We start from the raw sequence: 25,263 nt of genomic DNA on the forward strand, positions 1-25,263 counted from the left end.
GATCGCTTGTGGAACCCCCTAGCGGCTGTTCAATCCCACCTTTCAAGTTCGAATACACCGCTGTCTCAGCGCTCGGGTCTCATTCCCTTCCCGTGAAAATTTCTACCCTAATTAACCCTTCTTATTTTTCCAGGTTGTTGTGCATTCACATTATCCCACAGTCATAGCTATCTGTCTTTGTCTCTCTCTCAAAATCAGAGTAAATTCCATGAAATGTGTGCTACTACAATGAATGCATTACTTAAATGCACAACCACTGTGGCCAAGCAAAGGTGGCAATGAACTAATAAAGAAACAGCATGAAGTACATAGTGCCATCAGGTACAATTTAAGACCAAATACAACTGGGAGAGGGGAGTGAGTGAGACAAGTGGTGAATAAGTGAATCAATTATTTCTGCACAAGCAATCCTTTAAGAAACTGAGGTGATCAGATACTGTTTTTATATATGTGGGAATGATCCCCATTGTTTCAGAATCGCTGGAAAAGGTGCTAATCACACCATGTGCACCCATGATGTAAGGGACATGCAATGTTGAGCTGCAGCTCAATAGGAGTAGAAAAATTATTTAAAACAATTCATTGCATTATAATATGCCGATGAAGAAGTGTTGTTTTTTTAATTATTATTTGGTTATTTTCACAAAGGATACCACTTCTCTTAATAGCAAATAACCACAGTAGATCAATAGGGCATGAGATGCCAAACATGTGGGAAAATGCCATGTCTGAATTTGATGTTGAAGGTCATTTTTAAGGTGACATTTGACATTTTATTCATTTTGCATTGACAGACAAGATGTGATATTTTAAGTAAAACATGCATGTAATCTGACGATTCAAGATTTGCTAAAGCCATTGCCCACACTTAGATGGCAAAAATCCAATTAAATGCCTGGTTAAAAAATAAATAAATCAAATGCACAGTTACATCATCATTAGGTAAAAGTATTGACTTTTTCTAAACACCTTCAGAAAACAAAATATGTGAAATTATCATGTAATCAAAACTAATGCATTAAAAAAAATCGTATTCTTCTTTGCAATGGTACAATCAGAATTGAAATTAGCCTGACAATAACAATGGTGTTGTTTGAATAGACAAGGGTAATTATTAATTTTATTTATTTGGAAAGTGCCATTTCAGTGGAGAAGTGGACGTTTACACAAACTGCATCAATTTGCACATTCATGAATTGTAACACTGAAGGATAGATTTTCATTTTAGGTTTATAAATAAACATTAAAGGTACATTGTTAAATTCAAAAATAGTAATCTATTTAAATAACTTATTGGTGCTTTGTTTGGAAAAGCAATGTGTCGTAAAGATCTGTCGCTGCATTGTAAAATTGATACAAACTATGGAGTATACATCATGTGAATGTTGCATATCTTATCAATACTAATGTTGCGTAACTCGGTCGTGTAATGGTTAGAGCGTCCGTTCCGAGTCTGGGAGGTTGGAAGTGAGAACCCCGGCCAGGTCCTACCAAAGACTTTAAAGATGGTATGTGCTGCTTCTTGCTTGATGCTCAACATTAAAAAAAAAAAAGCACACAAAATCATAGGTTGGCAACTTTGCGCAGCCCTGATGGTCCAAATGGCCTTCTCCTGTGTTGAAGTTCATTGTAAGGAAACTTTATTATTTTATGATTAATGTGTAATCTGTGTGTGATCTGAGTCTGGGAAGCCAGTGGTTCAAACCCCAGCTGCGTCACAACAAACATTTTTAAATGGTACGTGCTGCTTCCTTGCTTAACGCATTTAAAAGGATAAAGCAAGAGCAAACAACACTGGGAAAGCAATAGCAAACCACCCAGTATAACCCTTGCCAACAAACTTCTCTGGCAGCACATGATACATCAAAATCAAATCGATGACTCGCTAAAGACTTGAGAATTACCAACGAGCTATTACTGTGCTAATCTGATGGATATCACTTAGTAAGAGTTGTTCGGTACATTCAACATGTCACGTCGTTCATCATTGTTTCATACAAGTTATAAGTTATGCTGAATCCAAAATGGCTCTCTCCATACATCAGCAAAACACTGATTTTGAGTTGATTAAATTTCCAGTCCTGAGCTGGAGTTCATTTTTGGGGTGTGTGTTATCATCATACTAAAATATGCAATTTGGTGTCTGTCTTTCTGAGCGCGATACATTCGGTCATTACTTCTACAATCTCAATCAAACTTGATAGGAGGACGAAGAGTCACAGATGGAAAACTGCCCTGCGTATTATACACAAGTGATTTCAGTATTTCTTGAGGAGAAGATATGCTTCTTTGTCGATCAAATGAGCATTCTTTATTATTCCATTGCTGTTAACTATTATCGTTATCATCAGAATAATAATCATTATATTGTTGCAGGGACGGGAAGTGAATAGGAAGTAACAGGTGTAAAATAGACTAGTTATACCATTAATACATGTTCAGCACAAGCTTGTGCTTTCTGTGTTAAAACTATCGTGTCCTTCCCACCATAATGTCGACAAGCTTCCTCACCATTCCCCCTCAAGTCTAAATCAGTACCAACATAATCTGTCTCCTTATTTTCTCGAAAGTGAACTGAATATAAGCAGCTCCGAAAGCCCAGTGAATACACTCCCTCCACCCCCGAGAACTGCAAGAGTACGCCTCACAATCGTGCACCGAGGTAAGAACTGCAACCCATACTAGGGTGCATCAAACGCCCCCTTTTTTGCGAAAGTTTGAAAAACATACTGGCGATAGGACAGATGTGTTCGAATACATGAAAAAACATCTCTTTTTTTCAGAATTTTTGGTCATCATCTTGGGGGTCCACATCGGGGTCAAAGTTCAAGCATACAGCTCCTGCGCATTTTTCAGAATAAGTGTTATTTTTCACTGTATAGTGATCAAAACTTGTGTCTGGTGGTGAAATAATTCTGACATATCAATGTACTGCTCCTTTGGTGATGTTTGTAACATGGTTGGCTTGTAATTTGTTGGCACAGTTTCTCGGAAAATGGTATTTTTCCCGGAAATTGTGTTTTCCCGGAAGATTGTGTACATGAGCCATACAACGATTTGTGTCTGTATAAAGATCTCATAGGCTATGGATCTGTGGACCCCGAGGTTTCTGCATCCGCTATCAAAGTTCTACAGCGTCATCTTTGGTACTTAACAGCTGAGTTTGTGCCCTTAGCATTATTCAGTGAGGATGTTCCAAGTGCAGAGAAGTGTCGACTGGCTGACCGTATCATCTCTGTCAAGCCTGATATAAAGGAACTTGGACTATTGCCTATTGGGCGCTTTGGTACAGACTTCGGAAAGCCTCACTTCCCCAAGGACATTCACTTCACATCTAGCCTATCTGACTTTGTCTCGGTTGATTCTTGGTTTGTGTTCCGAGAACTTGAACTGGATGATTCATTCTTAACGTATGAAGTGAGTGATGGGCAACACTTCCAGCCTATGTGGATTCAAAATCTAAAACCAAAGCACTTAATGTAACTAATGATGCGGCTGAACGTCTAATAAAACTCGGAACGGACCGTCTCGGTGCAGCTTGGCCTGAAGAACACTTTCAGAATGTGCAACAAGTCACTGAGAATGACAGGAAAGAGAATCCGAATCTCCGGAAACGCTTGAAACTTGATCATCAGGTCAGGTATGGGAGCATGTGCCAGAACAGCGCGTCGCTGCGTCCACTTTCCGCCGGTACTCCAGGGGCCTCCGTCTGGCTATCCCCCAGGCAGATGCCAGGCCCATCCCCATCTCCTTGAGATGATGGTCAACCTGCTGCAACCACGAGGCATGTGGTCGGCCCACTGGCCTCCTCCACTCATGAGACTCCCTCGCTGAGAGAATCTGGTGAGCAGGATCAGCGTCAGGAAAACGAACCACATGTCCATACAGCCGCAACTGACGCTCACGGACTATGCAGGTAACAAATCTCATCCGAGTTTCTCTCAGCAACCGCTCGTTGGACACAAAATCCGACCAGCGATAACCAAGGATTCTCCGAAGACACCTGGTACCAAAGGAATTAAGTCTCCGTCTCAGATCCTTGGTCAGAGTCCAAGTCTCGCACCTATAGAGCAAGACTGGAAGTACCAAGGACCTGAAAACTCGGACTTTCGTCCTCCCGCACAGGTACCGGCAGCGCCACACCCCATGATCCAGTGAATCCATGACTCCCCAGGCCCGACCCAGACGTCTATTGACCTCTGACTCGCAGCCAGCAGAGACATGAATATCACTGCCAAAGTAAGTGAATCTCTCCACGACCTCAACATCCTCACCACAAACAGACACAGACAGGACAGCAGCATCCAAGATGTCACCGAAAGTCTGGATCTTAGTTTTGACCCAAGAAACCCGTAATCCCAGCGGCTCCGACTCCTCATTCAGCACCTCGAGGGCCCCCAAAAGGATGTCTAAAGTCTCCGCAAAGATGACTGCATCATCTGCAAAGTCAAGGTCCGAGATCTTGACATTCCCAAACGATGCACCGCAGCTAGATCTCTCCGACATCCTCCCTAAAATCCAGTCCATACAAGTGCTGAAAAGTGTGGGGGCCAGTACACACCCCTGACGAACTCCAGTAACAACTGGAAATAAGTCAGAGATGGAACCACCACACTTCACAGCACTCTCAGTACCAGAGTAGAGTTCAGACATCAGATCGATCAGTTTTGGTGGCACACCACGAAGACCAAGAATCCTCCAGAGGACATCCCGATTCACTGAATCGAACATTTTACAGAGATCAACATAGGCTGCAAGCAGCCCCTGCCGAAACTCTCGTCTGCGTTCGGTGAGGACACGAAGGGCAAGGATACGGTCAATCGTTGACCTCTTTGATGTAAAGCCTGACTGCTCTGGACGCTGGTGCTCAAGCAGATGGTGGCGAACCCTATCAAGAATTATCCGAGCAAAGACCTTGCCCGGCACTGAGAGCAGCGTCACCCCTTGGTAGTTGTTGCAGTCTTGGCGATCACCCTTCCCTTTCCAGAGAGGGACAACAAGGCCCCTCTTCCAGTCAGTTGGGATGATGCCTGTGTTCCAGGCAGAGCACAAAACTGCATGCAACGACACGAGTGCAGCATTTCCACCAGCCTTGAGAAGTTCAGCATGGATGCCACAGATCCCTGGAGCTTTGCCCCGTTTCAGCTGGTTCACCGCAGCCCGTGTTTCCACAAGCGAAGGTGGACCACAGTTGATTTGAGGGTCAGCAACAGGGATTGTAACACCCCTGACGTCCAACTCGACAGCTGGGGGATCAGCCTGGTACAACCGCTCAAAGTAACCGGCCCAGCGGCCTTCACTTCAGACTCCTCTGTCAAGAGCCTACCACTCTCTGCTCGAACTGCAGTGCTCCGAGGGATGGGCTTGGATGAACGCAATGTGCGAATTCCCCTGTAAGCGGGACGAGAATCACCTGTCCACAGGTGATGCTCTACCCCCTCACAGATTCCTCGCACATAGGCCTCCTTGTCCACCCTCAGTGCACGTACAGTTTTACGCCTCACCTCCCTGGCCTGCCTGGCCCTGCGACTCTGGTCAATGGTATCCAGTGTCCCTTGAGAGACAAAATTCTTCTTTGCCCTGCGGTGAGCTCCAAGACATCCACTGGCAACATCAAGGACGGTGGTCTTGAAGGCACTCCACAACTCTTCAGGACCCCCCCCCCCAAAGCACCCAGACCCCCCAAGTGTCCACTCAGCCTGTCCGCAAACTCCTCAGCTACTCTCTCATCCCTGAGCTTGCCAACATCCAGCCTAGGCTGCGATGGTACCATTCTCCAGGATTTAAGTTGCAGCTTTAGAGTTGCTACAACAAGCCTGTGGTCAGTATTGAGGAACTGAGCACTCCGGTGGACCCTGCAGTTCTGGATCATCCTCCAACGACCGTCAATGAGGACATGGTCAATCTCCTTTGCCACACTGCCAGCGTTGGAATATCAAGTCCAGGGATGAGCTTGTGGGCGCTGAAACCATGAACCAGCCACCCTCAGTCCATGACTTCTTGCAAAGTCAAGGAACTTAGTGCTATTCTGGTTCATAGTTCCTGACCCATGGGGACCAACACACACCTCATAACCATCCCTATCAGTTCCAGTCGATGCATTGAAATCCCCCAAGACTAGAAGTGTATCTCGTCTGGGGCACTGATCAACCACAGACTCGTGCGTGGCGTAGAATGCATCCTTCACGGTGAGATCACTCGCCTCAGTCGGAGCATAAACAGAGACCATGGAAATGACACCTAAGGAGTGACGAATCCTTCATCTCATAATATGCTTGTTGACCGGTGTTACCTCAATTAACATTGGGGTCAGCTTATTGGACAGCTACAGCAACTCCTTGGGTATGGTAACCATCAGAGCGACCAGACCAATAGTAGGTGTAACCACCCACCATTATCTCGCCGCAATCCGGTCTCCGAACCTCAGAGAGAGCTGCAATCCCGATGTCCAAATGCTTGAGCTCAGATGATAACAGAAACAGGTGATCATCCTCTCTTAGGGATAGGACATTCCAGGCACCCACCCGAAGGGACCGCCTCAGGTTAACCCAAGGAAACCGCCGTCTGGTGGACGACACCTCAGCACCACTCCGACACACTCTCCCGCAATCTGACCCAGGGATATTACCCCGTGGTTTCCCTCCTATCATCAAAGATCGGGGGTCCCGAAGGCTTTGCCCCAATCCCGTCATCCGGTGAGCTGCCCTGCGAAGGGAAGCTGCACAGGAGGTACTCCCACGGAGTGGGTTTTCAGATTTTTTTGCGTTTTTGCGTTTTTGCGTTTTGCGGAATGAAGGGTTTTACGGTGGCCGGAGTGCAAATCCTGCCACCAACCTCCTAATGAAAGTAACCCAACTGCAGGAGGACGTCCGCAGACACAGTTGGGCACTAGATATGGATGGCCGTTGGCTCACAAAGAGCTCCTCCGCCCTTTGACAGGTTTTGTTTTTAATCCTGCTGGGTGTCCATATCCAAACACCCTCCTCACCAGAAAAACCTGGTGGGGGAGACGGTTTAGTCGCCGACAACCCGACCATGGAACAGGTTAGTACAGGTTTACATGGTACCTGTAGCAGGTCACAGATCGAACCTGACCTGACAAAAATTAATGTCTTGATCATTAATGATATTATATGAGTACCTTGATATGAATACACATAATTCTGGGTAATAAAGCCGTGAATTTGACAGAACCGAGGCATTTGTTACTATTTTGTTGTTTTTTTCTGGGAAAATCACCAGTTTCCCACTTCTCCGGCAAATTTCCCAGAAAAATTTGATTGGCTCTATATCACTGGAACATCACGAAAGGAGCAGTACATTGATATGTCAGAATTATTTCACCACCAGATACAAGTTTTGATCACTATACAGTGAAAAATAACACTTATTCTGAAAAATACGTGGGAGCTGCATGCCTGAACTTTGACCCTGATGTGGACTCCCAAGATGATGACCGAAAATTCTGAAAAAAAAATGAGAAATGTTTTTTCATGTATTCGAACACATCTGTCCTATCGCCGTTATGTTTTTCAAACTTTCACAAAAAAGGGGGCGTTTGATGCACCCTAACCCATACTGGAAACCACCAAAACCATCTGCAACTGTGGACATAGTAAGAAGTTCGAGATGCTGGGCAGAGAATGAGTCAGTGCACGATCGTGAGTTAAGGAAAGATGAGGAAGGGAGGCGGGGTGACAGTTTGCGGCAGTTCGGGATGAGCAGTTCAGGGGAGAGCACTGATCATATCAGAACGCCGGACAGACACGCACAACCGGAGAGGCTACGAAACCCGGACACGGTCAGCTAAACCATCTCTTCCTGCTAAAGCTCAACTTATCTCCCCCCTTAAAACTACCAGCACTGACTCCGTGGTGGCATCAAATGAGGATCAGGTTTTTCTTCATTGTCTTGTGACACATCCCTCTCTGAATCTTGGTGGTATGAAAGAGATAAGATAGCACGTAAACCGTCGAGATGTCATGGGTGCATGCCATTTATATAGTCATGATTAATTTGGATAGTTGCGCATTTTCTCTCCTCTTGTTCTTCCTCTCCCTCGTTCATTTATTGAACATCCGTTATTATTTGGTCGATTTCAATTCTGATTACACATTTAGAAAGAACGACGAGGATCTTCATTTAAAGTATTACTTTTGATGAAATGATAAACATATTTCAAACAATTTTTTTTTGGCGGTGTTTCGGAATGGGGGGGGGGTCTATATTGTTACCTTGTGATGGATTTGGTGATTTTTCAGACCTTTGTTCTTGCATTTTACCGTCTAAGTGTGTGCAATGACCATCAACCATTGATGCATCATATTGCATGCACATTTTATTTTTAAAATATCTTATGCGTCGGTCAATGCATAATCGTACTAAAATATGAAATTTGGTGTCTCCATCTGTCTGGTTTTTTTTAACGGTGATACACTGGCCATTACTTATCCAATCTCAACCAGACTACAGGATGACTAAGGGTTACATGACAGAGGTTGCAGCGAACTGGCATAATAATATGCACCTCCATGTTGAGTTGCATAACAGGTTATCATGGCGTTTCAAGGGGCACACCTTCTGGACATAAAATATATTATAACCACAAACGATTCAGTCACTTCTGTCCAACGTGCAATTACATTTTTAAACAGTCGCAATTAAACTGAACGAAGTTTGGACGAAACTCAACGTGCTTAAGGCATTCTATACTTATTGCCTCCTCCTTAGATGAATGGATCAGATAGTTATCTCGTCTTGCTCGGCCCAAGTAAGCGGGGCAATGATCTTCAGCTAACAGAGCTGCTTAAATGACTCTACGCATGAATGACGAATCCCATTGCCTGTCTGATTTTTCTAGCCATCACATCATATGTGGAGTATATATGAATTGTTTATCAAGAAGTCGGTCGACTTCTTATGCAGCGATGGGCCACACTACATTGGCTCAATACACCATAAATCCTCAAAAAAAATCTACCAAGATAGAACTTATAAATTAGCTACCAGTCATCTGCAGAGAATTCCCCATCCAATAACACTCATTAAACTTTGGGACATCATCGTTGAACAAGAAAAATGGGAGACCCAAAAGTACCCACTTGTCATTATTCTTATTTTTTTCCCGACAGCCTAACTCAAAATGGGTTTAAGCTACGAAGTTGGTTTAAACACAAATCTACTGCATTTTATAGTGGGAAGGTGCAAACATCGAAATTTTAATAGCTTGAAACGATTCCACGAAAAGTACGCAAAACTGCATTCCTTTGTAAAGGAATAGGAAGGGATCAGAGGGGTGGGCAGGTCTACGACTGTCAATCAGCCTGATGGAGGCAAACCCCTGAGACACATTTGCCCAAGGGCCAATCAAACCCATCTGGTTGTGATTAAGGTGGAATATTATCAGCCCTTGTCCGTGCAGGACAGTCACGGGGCCAATCGACAAAAACAACACACTTATTTCTGTAATAAAGTGCGTACTATTTAGAATGTTAGATTGTCAATAAAGTATGTATAGCACCAATGCAATGTGAGCACATTGATAAAGTTTGTACTACAACATCTTTATCTACGTATATAAAACACATTGTGTGTTTGTGTATTTGTTTGTCCCCCTTCATAAGGATGATTTGAGTAGGGTTTTTAAAGGCCAATCTTTCAACATGACTGTGTTCACTATGATCTATTTTTCAAGATTAAAAAAAAAAAAGTCAAACATTTTTCATAAAAGAATAATTACGTCTCTTCTGTTGGAAAGGTAGATGGGGACTAGCAACCGGGTGTCAACAGGAATGCACAGAAACTTAAAAGAATATATATATATATATATATATATATATATATATATATATATATATATATATATATATATATATATATATATATATATATATATATTGTTGCGGTTGGGGAAATTCGCAAACCACCATTCAGGTCCCGTAGGTGAGATATCTCTGTAAGTACATGTGTAGTTAGCCCCAAACCCGTTGTTTCGAGGGAATAAATGTGATTCATTCGGGCTGCGACGCTTTGAGATAGCCGTTTTTCTGTTCTATCTTTATTTTGAACCAACCACGCTCCAACCATCACACAACAACAACAACGCCAACAGCCACGATCTTTACCTTCACAACTCGCTCCCGCAAACATCGCATCACCGCCATTCCAAACGGCACCATGGCCATAAACCACCACCATAAACCCTCCACCACCTTCACCTCTCTCCTTCTGCGGCCATTCCCGCACCACCTGTGAGCACCGAGCGTCGGGCTGTCCTGGGCTCGTACAAGACACGCGCCGAGCCGCGAATGCAAAATGCGGCCTTTCCGAGGAGAATTCTGATCAGGAATGCTACACGCCCACTTCTGATCCGTCCAATCAGCAAGCGCGGGGCGGTTTGGCCCCGCCTCCAGGCACGTCTGTGTGGAATCGAGATATGCAAATTCTAGGATCAGGGGAGATTCATGCCCCTTTTTCTCCGTCCAATGCGCGAGCGTGGCTTCGCTCCCGAGCTCGTTCTGATCCGGAAATTTGCATATGGGTTCTCCTGCCGGCCTATAAAGCGCCGAGCGCAAGGCGAATCTGGGGAGAGTCAGTTTTGGAAGAGCGGAGAGTGGCAGAAAAGCGGAGAGAGTTTTGGGCAGAGTCGGGTTGGAGCGCGGAGTGGAGTCAGGAGGCGAGGGCGTCCCGGTGGTTTTCGGCAGTCGGCTGAGGAGAATTGGGGGAAGAGTCCGAGGAGCTCGGGTCCGAGGCAAGGAAGACGGCGGTCGGCGACGAGGTCGCGGTGGAATCGCTCGTCACGGGACCCAAGCAAACCATCTATACTCTTTCCCCAGAGCATCAACAATTCCCCCCCCCTTTTTCCCCCGCGCTGAGATAGTGCGAAAAGGGGGCCCCGTTCCCACCCCACTCCAAGCAGTGCCAACGAAACCCGCGAAGGAGCATGAAGTCGGGGCACCGCCGCGCCGCCACATTTGCGGCTCATCACAAAGACGCGGGTAGGACCCACCCGGTCTCGTGGACCTGACCGCTCCTTCAGGTCCCGCGCAAATATTGGCCCACAGGCCCCGTCTGCCCCTTGTCTTTGAGGGTGGCCTTTTCTTTTGCTTTTGAGTAAATGTGTTGTTGGCGCCATCTGTAAAGTAAAACTGTTGAAGTGTTGCCGTGTGCTCACGTAGTCGGTAGTATCTCTGCGTCATTGTTTCTTTCGTAGCATTTGATATATGTGCATTCTGTTTGGCTGTATATGTGTGCTCTCCGTGTGCCGCGGAATAAATGTGCATCATGTTGAACTGTTTTCCCGTTTCGCTTCGTCTTTTCTTTAATTGAATCTCCATCTTGCTTCATGTAAAGGGTTGGTAGTGGGCTTAATACGCCCGATAATTAATCGGAACCGTCGAGGCCGACGATAACACCACTCGGTTATCCCGATAGTACGGAACGGATCGCTTAAGCGGCCCGTGTCCGGAGTGGACCTGCGGCGAGGTGAGATCGCCCGGTCTACCAGCCGCGTGGGTACTTAGGTAGGTCGAGTTTGGCGAACAACCCTATCCCACGCGCGTGGCCGATTGGCACGATCGTGGTGAGGCCGAAAGGCCCACCCATGACTAGCTCCCGGCGTTAATCCGAGAGGGTCACGACAGAATTGTCCGTCCGGTGGGCGACGTGCCGCGATTCGAGTCACGTGGCCGTTCGCACGCTGGCAGGCGCGAATTCGCAACAATATATATATATATATATATATATATATATATATATATATATATATATATATATATATATATATATATATATATATATATATATCTTCTTCTTCTTCTTTCGGCTGCTCCCGTTAGGGGTCGCCACAGCGGATCATCCGTATGATCCGCGTAGTGATTTGGCACATGTTTTACGCCGGATGCCCTTCCTGACGCAACCCTGGTCGCCTCTAACGACACAGGGATATGGTACACCTATTTTAACCGGGGTATACACCGGCCCAGTACACTGGTACTCATTTCGCCGACCTCGGAAGGATGACAGGCTGAGTCAACCCCCTGGTGTATTAATTCAGTGGCCCAATGGGGCTTGAACTCAGGACCTTTTGGATCCCAAGCCGCTGCCCTAACCACTGCGCCAACACCAGGCTTCATATGGATATATATATATATATATATATATATATATATATATATATATATATATATATATATATATATATATATATATATATATATATATATATATATATATATATAGTTACGGTGGTGGAAATTCACAGAACACCATTCAGGTTCCCCAGAGATCAGTTATTTCGATAAGTGTGTGTTCCAGGTTAGATTTCCCCACCGATGTATAAAGGGCTGTGAATCTTTGAGTTTGCCGTTATTCTTTTTCTATCTTTTATTTTAAACAAACAACATCTCCTCAACAACAACTCTACAGCCACGCCACCTCCACCACAATGCCAACAACTCTACAGCCACGCCACCTCCACCACAACGCCAACAACTCTACGGCCACGCCACCACGACCACAACGCCAACAACTCAACAACCACGCCATCCCCACCACAGCGCCATCAACATCGTGACACCATCACGCCCGCCTGAGCGACAGCGGCAAAATGCCGTGATATGAACTCGCAGCGTGACAGGAAGAACCACATTCCAGCCAATCGGAACGGCCATATGCAAATCAGCAATGAAGACGGCTGATTTGCATAAATGGATCAAAACGGGCTCTGCCGTGGAAAAAGGCAGCCAACAAGAGCCAACAAGAACAAGAAAGGGGCGGAGCCAGCCTGGGGTGACGGTTCAAAGGTGAAAGGGGGAAGTGCCGATTTCGGGTGGTGAAACCTCCAGTGGCTTCTCCCCTCGGGCTATAAAAAGCCGCGTTGGCAACGCGCGGAGAGAGCAGTTGGTGGTGAAGCTGGCGAGCGGAGGAGGTTGGTCGTCGTTGTTCACGGGTCGTTCACCGGTGGAGCTTGGAGTCGTCGGAGCTAGCGACAGCATCAGAGCATGGGGGTCCGGGCAGACGGCCTTGATATGGTCGGTCGACGCTGAGGAGTGAACGGGGTCTAAAAGAGCATCAACTTGGAAAGAGCAAGAGACCCGTTCGCACCTCCGAAGCGTCGCCGGCCAGGCTCGCCAGAAAGGGGCCGTGACGAAGCCGGGCCACCGAGGCCATTCAAGCTGCTCGTCAAGCCGCCCAAGCGACTGGCGCGTTCGCGACGCACCAGACGGGACCGAAACGCCAAAGGTCGCCGAGCGAAGACCACCGAGTCGCCACCAAGCCTTCCGGTCATCCGGAAGGCCAGGTAACCAGGCCCGGTTACCTTCCGGCCAGGTAACCGGCCCGGCCTCTTGGAGCCTTCCGGTCATCCCGGCTCTGAGAACATTAAAGGCTTAAAAGCCCGTTTCTTTTCCTTGGTTTTGGATGAAAGTCTGTGGTGCCTTGTCTTCCTAAGTAGAACTGAATAAGTGCATGATTGTGTACATGATTGAATAGGCATCGGCTGTAGGGTTTTGCTCGTGTCTTGTCCCCTATCCCCATTCATTGACTGCATGCCTACTGTAAATAAATGCCCCATTGTTTGAATGTCAACTTGCTCGTTGCATCACTTTCTGCCATTGACTGCCATGGTGCACTCGGGATATTAACTGGCTTTTAAAGCCGCTAAAAGTACATCTGGTCCGACGGGACTTGGCGATATATAACCGCTCAGCTTCGCACACGGAACGAGCTGCTTAAGCAGCTCGTTTGCGTACAGGTCCCATCGAGGTATAAACTTCCGGTATTTCTGTCCGCGCGAATAGTTAGGTACATCGATAATTCGGCGATCAACCCTGTAGCGCGTGGACAGAATGATTGGCTAGTTTATGATGCGTCAAGGCATCCGTGACTGGATTTTGGCGTTGGTCTGGAAAGTCACGACTGGATTGGGGCCTTCGGTGGGCGCGCGACCGCAATTTGGCTAGAACGGTCGTCCGCACGCCAAACGCGGCGGAAACCCGTAACAATATATAAGGCGCAGGGATGTGGAAATCGCTGCACATGTTACACATGTGCAGAGTAAAATGAGCGTTCATTTACTTCCACAGGACATCGAATAAATACTGCAGATAAAAGCACACCTTTCGCTAGGCCGAGGCTTCAGACTTTGGTACACTCATGAGGCTGTACCATCAAAATGAAACATCCCAAAAGATAAAGAAAATCGGGTAACATTTTTATATATAGTGTTTTAAAATAATGTTTCTTGCTACGAAACATCATATGTTCCAGTCTCTGAATATTTCAAATAAAATAATTCCAACCCATCATTTTTGACGCGCTTTTATACATACATACATAAATCAAAAATATGTGGAGTGTGACGAGCACTCCCCCAATCTTACATTGGACATAGTCCTACACCAAAGCGTCACCTCCAAGCTGGAGGCTTTGGCCCAGCGATTCTGTCAAACAAAGAAAAACAACATGGTCACCATCAGTTAAATATCAAACAGCCGCCTATCCAGAGTTTTGGCTTGTTTTCCCTCATCAGGACAGCGTACCGATAAATATCTAACCAATGATGACCACATTCGTCGTTTAAACATCAGACGCACCTCCTGACTATTATGGTGAGCATCACTGCGGATTATGTCTCCCACGTTAAAACCGCATTATCCGCGAAAATCAACCGTCCGTCTGCCATCCAGACGATTGTTCCTGCTAATGCAAACCATTCAACCATAAGGCACATAATGCGATCGGCAGGTAAATCAAAAGCATGTGGAGTGTGATGAGCACTCCCCCAATCTCCATTGGTGCAGGATTATGTCCAATAACTTTTTGACTTTTCCAAAACTTTTTCAGATATCTTGCACACAAACAAACAGACAGAGAGGAGTGAAAACATAACCTCCTTCACCTCTGGTGTCGGAGGTTAAAAAAAACAAAAAAGTAAAGAAACAAGCAATAAAAACATTTTTAAAACTGCAAAAGGATGTAGGGATGTTCCCTCAAAAAAGTATTTAAACAAGGTATGGATGGTCACGTGAGATGATCATGTGAAACCATCCCTAGATCTTTCTTTGAATGATGGTTGTACAGACACAGTGTTTTGTGTAGGTTTTTTTAATGTTTTTTTTATTACTTGTAACATATCTTGGGGCCTCGTATGTGATTTCTCCCAGATATGGTTTCAAGTATGATGTGTAATATTGCCACTTACACCCTTATGGCCCATTTGTGACCTTTATTTGATGCATAACCATATTCCAAAGGTTCTTTAGCATTTTGATACTCGTCAGAGGAAAATTTGGAGAAAATTTGACGTACTTACGCATGGGTGTGTGTCGGCTAACAGTAGCTGGTCCACACACCTATCGGGCTATTATAACCAGTTGTCCAGTTAAGTCGTGGGCGACTTCTGGTGACATTCATGATCAGATGTCTCCATCCATCCCTATCCTGCACTGCTTTCTGAAGCTCTGGCAGAAACAGCTTGGTTGCATCCTTTAACCCATTCATTGGGAGTGCGTTCCATTACCAATCAGCTTGCTATTGCTTGCCAAGCCAGCCATTCCTTCACAGTTTCATTGAAGTGCTTGCTTAAGTACTTAAGATAAATTGAGCCACTTGATAATGGAACACACCCCTTCTGAACACGTCAATCTTCTCAGTTGACAAATTTAATCTTTTTTCAGTTTAAATAAAGACCAGCCTTTTCACTTTCCTTCTTCACTGTCTGCAGCAGTTTCATCATGTCCTCTTTACTTTCTGCCAATGGAGTGGCATTGTCAGCATACCTTGGGTTGTTGATACATCTTCCTCCAATCAACTCCAGCATCGATGTCATCAAAGTTATATTTTTCATCAAAATTATTATTATAGCCACAAATTAATTGGGCAATTCCGTCTAATGAAAAAAGAAGACCACCTGTCCTGAAGCTCACCTGGATCAGGAGCAACAGTCACTCAAACCCACTGCAGACACCCTTAGACCCTGAATTTTTTTAATGTCGTGAACAAACTTTGGTACATCATGGGTGATGAAGGTTGTGGTCAAGTTTCATTCAAATTATGTGTGTAGTTTTGGAGAAGAGATCAAATACCTATTTTGATGGGATCAAAAACCCCCTGTTGACTCCCTTAATGAGCGCAGATTTTGATGTGGTCAATACACTTCGGTCCATCCCGGAAGGAGTGGGTGTACTAGTTTTAAAAAATGTTAAATTTGATGGTGAGGGTGAGATTGGAGATTTCCAAGCATTTAAAGATGTTCCATTTATTCCACTGATCAGCATCCAATCAATTGCAAATTGGCAAACCGTGACACAGCTGCCATCTGCCTTTCAGTGTCATGGGGTACTGTATACAAAGGCCCCTCCTTGAATAGTTACCAGATTATCTCTACAAGTGGAAACAATGGATTTCTCTTGATGGCATTGTCTCACATTCTCCCTTCAGTCTGGTGTGCCACAAACCATTCTAGGACTGACATTCTTTGTCAATGTCCTCTTGCTCCGCTGAATATTCTTCTGATGACCTCATCCTGTGCAAAACAGTATCCCACACTTTTGAGACATTTGCAGATCTGGACAATCGTTGGTCAGTCATCTGGAACATGTCTTTCAATACAAGAATATCTTACGTCACTATCCATTCACAAAGGTCAACTTTTGAAATACCCAGTTTACTTCTGTGGACAACCCCTAATAGAGGTGCAGTCCCTGTGACTCCAGAGGCTCAAATCGTTGACAACCCATCTTGAGTAGACCCCATCATCAAACTTGCCTCGAAGGCAGGCAGACACCTCAGTATTCTGTGGAAAGTAAAGTCTGTTCTGAACTCATCAGACCTAATTCCAGTGTACAAGGCCTAAATCTGAAGTATCATAGAGGATGGGTCGCCACTCTTGGCTGGTGCAAGTGCTTCCGATCCTGCTCCTTTGGAGCCCGAGTTCAAAGGTCTGACTCTCAACCACCACAGGTAGGTTTGTTGACTGTTTTCTATCACCTCTCTCTTGCATCCTTCCCCAGCCCACCTGAATCACATGCTCTTCCAGAATCCTACACCTGCTAGTCCTCTTCACATCTAAGCTTCACTCACCTACATTATCACATCTGTGGAACACTCCCCATGTCTATAGTTGTGTACCTCTCACCCCAGTCTTTCAAGAGTCCTGCCCATCGTCACCAGTTTCTTTCTCCGATACCCACCCCTCCTCACCTCTCCTCATTGAATTTCCCCTTCCTTTTTTGCCACCCACGTGCAATCTCTATGTCTCCCTATTATCCCCTGATGATGTGTACCTGCTATCCTCTATCCTCTATAATTTAGCTCATCGACGAGTCCACATAATTTGTGTTCTAAATCCGGTTGAAAATTTAAAAAGGAAGGGGAAAGAGGAGATAGGAAGGAGGGAGTGAGGGTCTGAATCAGAACAACTAAGTGTGAGATAGGGGTGAGTTGTCATAAAAGAAAAGGTTGGGAGGGGAAGGAGTTATTACATTTTGGAAATTTCTTCTATTTTTTGCTTTGTTGAGCTGGGTTGGTTGGTGAAAGGTGGAAATTGGTGTGCAACAAGGGAAAGGGTGTAGAAAAGGGGAAAGAGAGCAAGACTTTCATGGATCAAGCCCTCAGACATCTGCTCACACGGTATAAACTGACACACAATCTTGGTACACCAGGAGAAAATAAATGCACTAGAAAACAACGGAAAGGACTCATGAGATGATTCGCGGAATGAAAGAAATAATAGTTTTTCAAGACATTCCACAGTGGTATCCTCTTTGGAATCAAGTCTCTTTGAGCAGAGCTTGCACATCCTCACAATGGGAGTGGACAAAGTGTTGCTGTCCACTCATCTTGCTACATCCCAGTTAACTTTACTCACTCAATCTAGTTTACATGAATAAAATGTAGTGGCAATATTTCCATTTCAATTTTATCTATTTGTACATGCAACTGAGGTGCAAAAGTTAATCATCATGTGTGTTCTTTATTGTGCCTTATAGGAGTCATGAAGTTGACCTTTGGCTGCTGTTCCACAATGTTAGCAAGTGCACTATCAATACAAACAGTCCTATAAGGGTGCTGATAAAAGTGTACCCTTTATTTTACTGATTATGGATAATGTGCGTCTTCCAAAAGTCCTCGACTTCCATATTAAAACATTTATTTGCAAAAGATATGGAGGTTCAAAAGCATTTCTAGCATTTCACATCAGTTTCTTCAAATTTGAAAGCAACGAATCAATGTTGAGATCACCATGACAGGGGAAGTGGGTGAGCGATGTAACATCTTACCGAATCATGTGCTCCATCTTGGATGTTCAGGTCGAGAAGTTTCTTTGCAAGGACTTTAAGAGATGGATATCTCATCTGTACACACCGATTATGCCGATACACAAGTTTAACTGTCAGACATTTAACATTATTAAGTACGAGAAGAAGGGTTCGGCTTGAGAGTGTACTTTAGAAGAAGAAATGAGAGACATCTAAATACCTGTAGCCAGTTACATAATACTGGGCATTTCTGGATGTCTCGGATCTGATGCTTGGGGTGATTCAATTTCAAAACCTGAGAAAAGGAAAAAAAGAAAAAGACTGTATGAAATGCAGATATGCCAAAATTTATTTTACGGAGAGCCATAAATATTTTACTAAGTTTAACCTTTTGAATAAAACTTAATGAATAAAGATTTAAAAAAAATTGATTATTTCAGGTAGTGCAGGTACCCTTGGAGGGAAAAAAAATTGTTAAGCATATAATCAATAATGGCGAATAAGATGGCCTTTTGGGAGTTTATATCATTGTTTTATAATTAAGCCTCCCTCCCATCATTTCACAATGCAACCTTGCCCGACATGTGAATCCTGGCTGATTTGTCACATTCACATAACGTTTCCTAGCCAAATGAGCAAAGGCGTTTTTCAGGGAAATTTCAAACAAAGTGATAATTTCCTGAATTTTGAATTTCCAGTATTTGAAATTAGAAATGTACCAAATCCTATCTCTCTCAAATGAATCCAATCATGCAATAGAGGCAGAAGCACCCCAAGGCAGCATATTAAGCCCAGTCGTGCTCCGAGTATATACAGTCTATCAATAATCTCTTGGGCTGGTAGGATGGCCGAGAGGTACGCACACTCGCCTCGAAGCAGTCTAGCCTGGGTTTCATCCTGACCCAGCTATAAACTGTCATCCAGGTGTTTCACAGGTAGGCTGATTCACCAATGTGTGCTGTCCCTCAGATGGACTCGGTATCTCGTTGGTAGACGTTAAAGATCCCATGATGTCCTTCACGAAGAGTAGGTGAAGAGTAGCACGAGGAACAAATTCCTGAGTTGGAGGTGCAACCTGACTGGGATGGGAGCCGAGCAACTGCTTTGGCAGCACCAATGCTCTGCCTATGGCATGATACATGATGACCATTTCTCCAATGCTCTGAGGAACTCTGTTTTCCTATTTTCAGATGACTAATCAACATCATCCTGTATTGTAATTCTGCATCATACCTACAGGCCAGTGGTAGCAGCTTTCCAGTCCACTAACCTGGAAAGGATCAAATACCGTTCTCAAACGTGGAACACATCTTTCAATCTAGACAAATCCTACATTCTTAGTTTATTTCTCCAGATGTATTGTCAAAACAAACCCCCCTATCTATTTTAACAATTGACCATAGTATCTAAAAGTTAATCAACCATCAGACTTGACCTCCTGGGTAGACCATCAATCAAAGCTGGCTTCTCAACCCAGCTCGAGCCTGGCCATCCTCAATCATGCAATGTCCTTTCTTGCAATATCTAAACTTCTCACAACATATGTGGCCATCATCCATATTTGTTGGGAATGTTGTTCACCACTATGGGCTTGGGTTCCTGCTTCACAACCTGCTGCCCCTGGATGAAAGTGTAATCCAAAGCTCTCATCATTGGCATAAACCTGGTGTTGGCAAAATGGTTAGGGTGGCTGGCTTGAGATCTTCGGCTCTTGAAGTCAAGCCCCTTGTTTCCACTCGTTGAATCAACACCAGGCAGGTTTACTCAGCCTGCCATCTTTCCAAGGTCGGAAAAATGAGTACCAGTGTGCTGGTAAAGGCCCTTTCACACCTTGATGTTTTACCCAGCTTATGCCGATTTTTTGAAAATTTGTCTAAAACGCTGGTACATGTCGAATACGTTATGGGTAAGTTTTGATAACATTGAGAGCACGCTGAAAAACACTGCCATACGTCGTAGTACACTGGCTTTAAACGTTGTACTTTTCGGTTGTCCTCAAATTTTCCATGCTTGAAATTTTAAGACATGCCAGTGTATGACTCACACGTTCCGCATAACGCTGGCCATACGTTGTAGGCACATCACTTGATCGTTGACACACGTCGACACATGTTACTTGTAAGGTGCTTATAAGTCGAAACACATCAAGGTAACGGTTAGCGTCAGTGTTCCAGACTCCCGGTTTTTTTTTATTTTTTATTTGTTCCTTCCTTCCTTCGGTATGATGGTGATTTTGACACTTCGATTTCTAGTGCAGTTATAATATAATATAATTAATAGGCTGCCGCTCAACGATTTAAATCATAACCGCACTGTACACTGAACACCATCATACCGAAGAAAAAAAAAAACAAAAAAAAACCGGGAGTCTGGAACACTGACGCTAACCATTACCTCGACGTGTTTCGACTTATGAGTAACTTACAGGTAACGTGTGTCGATGCGTGTCAACGATCGCATATCGTGCGTACAACTTATTCCCATCGCATGCGGAGCGTGTGTCATACGGCAAGTACGTCGTAAAATTTTCAACATGTTTAAAATTACAAGACGTACTCCATTTAATACGACGTATGATAGCGTACTTTAGCGTTCTATTCACGCATACCAAACTTACCCATACCGTATTCGACGTGCGCCAGCGTTTTAGACGCATTTTTCAGAGGTCAGCATACGCTGGCAAGATCGCCAAGGTGTGACTGCGATGTTGACACTTCCATTTCTGCGGCGGTTATGATTTGAATCGTTGTGCAGCAGCCTTTTCATAACCTACGCCACGTCATCGTCGGCGATGCGTGCAGCGCGCTATGCCTAAGTTAGACTATTGTTGGGCATAGGTTGTGAAGGCCGACAACAGGTTCAGCATTCGTTGGTATAAGTTATCTATAACACAACGAAACGTTCTGTGTCCGTTACTAATACGTTATGCATAAGACCAAGTCGTTATGAATATGTCCGAATCTTTAAAAAAAAACATCAAAAGTTCAACGAAAGCCAGCGTTTTACATACATTTTGATACGTTGCCATTGCTGGCTAAAACGTCAAGGTGTGACTGGGCCTTTACAGGGGGTATTGCATCAGCGGCACAGCTGCACCCCCAGAAAATGATGCAGCCAAGCAGCTACAGGGTGCACACGAATAAATAAATCATTGGCATCATCCACAAATATGGACCTGCTGGTCTCATGGCAGACAGATTGGTTTCCCCTCTGTGTGTACGACCTCCCTTAAGGTCTTGCTTTCTCATTCCTCTGCCCTGTCTTAACACCTCCATGTCTCACACATTCTGCCAGCAACCCCCTCCTTGTGAAGCTCCCAAAATTCAGGATCAAGCTTGATTCCACTCATTTATTCCTCTTTTCTCACACCTGTGGAAATGCATTTCTCAGTTTGTTCAGTCCCACTCTTCCCCACAAAGTTTCAAGTTAGCGGTTATATGATCACCTCAGGTCCCGAACTGTAATCGTTTTCATCATCATTAACACTCCCCTCCTTCTCCCCACCTAGTTGCAGGTTGCTATGTTTCTTGAAAATCTATTCGTTCATCCCCTGTTTTACAACACTCATTTTTATCCGAGTGTTGTGCCACTGTCCCCACTGTTAGTGCATTGTCCTCGATCCTCTGTCACCTCATTCTTGCATGAACCGAGACTTTGAATACATTTTATATTTATCATTCTCTATTGCATGGTTTGCATATCTGGAAATGTGACGACATCCGAGAGAATGATTTGAAAGAGTGATCAGTTTAAAGAAAGTACATAATTAATTTCTGACCTTGAGATCATTGTGGAGAGCATGACCAACGATAACTCTTCCTTGGATCAATTGCAATACTTTATCACGTACGCTGTCTTCACTTGGTGCTGATGGTAAACGTTGCAATATGTTAGAACAAAATTACATTCATTTAGAATCAGATTATGCATTTATCTGTCAAGTACATATTTCAAAAACAAAATGGAAGAATTTTTGATAACCTCACTTCCCTTTGCCGAGCACACTACACCACACCCCAACACCCCCTTAATCCTTAGCGCTTTCTCCAATCTCCTTTCCCAAATTTCCCAACTTCCCATGCCCCCATTTGAGGTTCATGGAGGAGGAGCTATATGACAGAGCAACAGGTTCATCGACGAACAAGATTAAAGGAGAACAGGGAGACAAAGACATTGCACATGATTGGATGAGTGGCAAAATAGTAAAAGGTGAGAGGAGGGGCTCAGTGAGAGAAGAGAGTGGGGGTGGGTTTGGGAGAAAGCAAAAGGTGACTATACTATGAGCAGCACTCAAGATTAGAGGGAACGGCATGAGACAACGGACACAGGGAGTCAGTTTTATGGATGAGAAAATAGATGGATGAAGGTGAACGTTCAGTTGAGAACCAGAGAGGGCTCACAAAGTGTGGGACTCCAGAAAAACCCGTGTGATGTGGGCAGGCTGGAGGAGGAGAGGGCAAGTGGAGCGACACCAGAGGTGAGGCGCTAAAATAACGAGGGACCACCAGCAAGCTTGTGGTGGACGAGAAGCGGACTTTGGGACTCTGCTATCTGCTGAGACACCAAAAATTTAGAGGGTTTTGGACTTAATTGTCTGCAGGGAACAATGATGGGAAGTTCAGCAACCACAATCATTGTCAATACCCTTTCTTATATTTGAAGTACAATTCAGAGTGTTTCATTTGGCTATCGAGCATTAAAGCAAATGTAAAACCGTAACTGAAAAGTGCCAAAAACACAATTGTCACAAAAGAATGCTTAAAACCAAAAAAATATAGCTTCCACCACCCTCTCTCCCACCCCCTCAAAAAAAAAATAATAATAAACTTAACAAAGAAGTAACAAATGTAAGGTTAAGAATACAAAACACTTTTAATAGGATGTCATTTGTGAAAATAGGGACTATATAATGCAAGCGGCAGTCTTGGAACACGTGACACAGGAGAAAGATCTGGTGATGGTGATAGACGGGGGAGGGGGCGTAAGCAGACAGGGCAGTGCCAGGAAGCAAGAGGTAAAACCAACAGGGTTTTCGGTTGTATTCTTAGCGAGATAAATTTATAAACAAAATAAAAAAGGGAGCGTTAACATGACAGGAATTTAGTAAGGCCTTGTCTGGAATATTGCGTCCATTTTGGTCACCACAGCTCAGGAAGGACATGGCTGCCAGAGGGAGGGTTAACCATAGAGTGACGACATTGATTCCGGGCCTAACTAGACTAAGCTAGGAGGAACAGCTGAAGGAGATGCGACGTTTTAGATCATAAAGGAGAGTATAAGGGAATCTGTAAAGATTTTTAAGATAATGAAAGATACAGACAAAATAATTTGCAGGAGAGTTTTTCAGCAGAATGGATAATGACAGGATTAGGGACCAAAGCCTGAGAGTAAAGAAGAGGAGATGGTAGGGATCTTTCACTCAGGGATTCTCTGGCATGATTAGCAGATTCTGCAGTGTATTCTCAGGAACCGCAGAGTGATCAGCAGATTCTGCGACAGAGCTTCAGTGGATCAGTCAGAATGCTTTCCTTTTTGCTACCTCCCAAATGGAAAAAGTGAATACAGTTGCATACAGTGCGACTGCCTGTCTATATTGTATTCCAGCAGATTCCGCAAGGTGGGAATAATTGGGTCCGTTAAAGAATAACACATGAGGATATCGATGAACATAATGTTGATGTAAAAACGAACAGTTAAAACAGGGGGTCTCAAAGTAACCCAGCCAGGAGACGTACCCTTGAATGAGCCAGAAAGGACTCATCTGCAAACCAAGAACCAGAAACTGAAAGCGACATCTTTTTCACAGTGTTGAAGTGGCACAAAGATGAGGTTCAGAAAGCAAGGCAAACAATTGTTTTGAGCTAATAGTTGAATCTCTGACCTACCTTCCAGCAGGCTTTGCTTGTTGAAGCCAGTGATTTGCGACCTCCAAGCTGTGATTTCCTCATCAGGTTGCACAAGAGTATCGTAGGTCACGTTGCCGTGACGACAAACCAGACTGACTCGAGCCAAGAGATTATATTGGCCTTGGAAGCCACCACCCACCATCTCACAATCCAAGGCCAATTCTCTGCTAAGACTGCAAAGAGAGGGGGCAGGTGGAAGAGGAGCAATCCATAAAGGCATTTTGGAGAAGGTCCCTCCCGTCATTCCATCCCCAATCGGTTCAGGCAGTGTGCTGATCGATACCCATCTGATATATCAGTGGTTGTCAGATCACTTAATTCTTCAGTAAATTCAGATTCATCCATACTTCATTTAACTCGAAAACCTTATACAAGTGTGAAAAGGGGACAACTGATTTCCTCAAGCATCTTATCACTATATTAATGGACATCTGCAGACTGCATGTACAGTGGAAGGTTGGGGGGTGGGGGTGGGTGGTTGTAGATTGAGAGTCGGAAGGGAAGAGTGAAAGATGAGTAAGAAAAGGAACAGAACTGAAACATTATTTAATTATTTTGTTTTAAACAGATTGAGCTCATAGAAGAGCTGAATGACAGATTGGTGAGAGTCTGACAAACATCAACAATAAAGGAGAGGGTAACACGCAGCCATGGGATCAAAATTTAGGCTTGCAACAAACAGAAAACAGTATAATAAGTATGAACACTGCCCAGAACAAGGGAACACAGTGGGATAAATAAGCAGAGACCATGTGACGAGACAGGAAGAACTGACAAACATGGTAAATATTGGAAAGATTGCAGATGGATTGAAGAGGAGAGCAAGTGAGAAGAGAAAATATCAGGAATAGGATTTTCTGAAATGGGGCAGGCAGCCTGCCTGTTATCGGTGTGAAGGACTATCCAGCACAGACTGGAGAAATCGGCAATGTTGAGCAAGTGCAAGGTTACTTATGTCTTCCAAAGAGATTGAGATGTTGTGAGAAGTTTCATTAATGCGAGTTCCTCCAGAGAGAATGAGATGCCATCGTTAATCGGGAACAGGATTACTCCTCGGACATTGCCTTGAGGGGCACACGATCCCAAGAAAGGGCAGG

The 25,263-nt window shown here is 44.4% G+C and overlaps 1 protein-coding gene across 3 annotated transcripts in view; it reads right to left on the reverse strand.

The window, feature by feature from the left end:
* LOC147018135 (RNA exonuclease 4-like) overlaps window positions 1-25,263 on the reverse strand; it is a 43,821-nt gene that overhangs the window by 1,520 nt on the left and 17,038 nt on the right. For all 3 annotated transcript variants that reach the window (XM_085897507.1, XM_085897508.1, XM_085897510.1), the window contains 4 exons: window positions 24,146-24,339; window positions 22,039-22,127; window positions 18,481-18,555; window positions 18,282-18,356 (listed from right to left, as the gene is read on the reverse strand). In XM_085897507.1, the coding sequence (XP_085753633.1) occupies window positions 18,282-18,356; window positions 18,481-18,555; window positions 22,039-22,127; window positions 24,146-24,339 (433 nt within the window). The remainder of the gene's footprint in view (window positions 1-18,281; window positions 18,357-18,480; window positions 18,556-22,038; window positions 22,128-24,145; window positions 24,340-25,263) is intronic.

This window comes from Eptatretus burgeri, chromosome 10, assembly GCF_056783735.1.
Source record: "Eptatretus burgeri isolate ZD-2024b chromosome 10, Ebu_testis_v1, whole genome shotgun sequence".
Classification (NCBI taxonomy): Eukaryota; Metazoa; Chordata; class Myxini; order Myxiniformes; family Myxinidae; genus Eptatretus; species Eptatretus burgeri.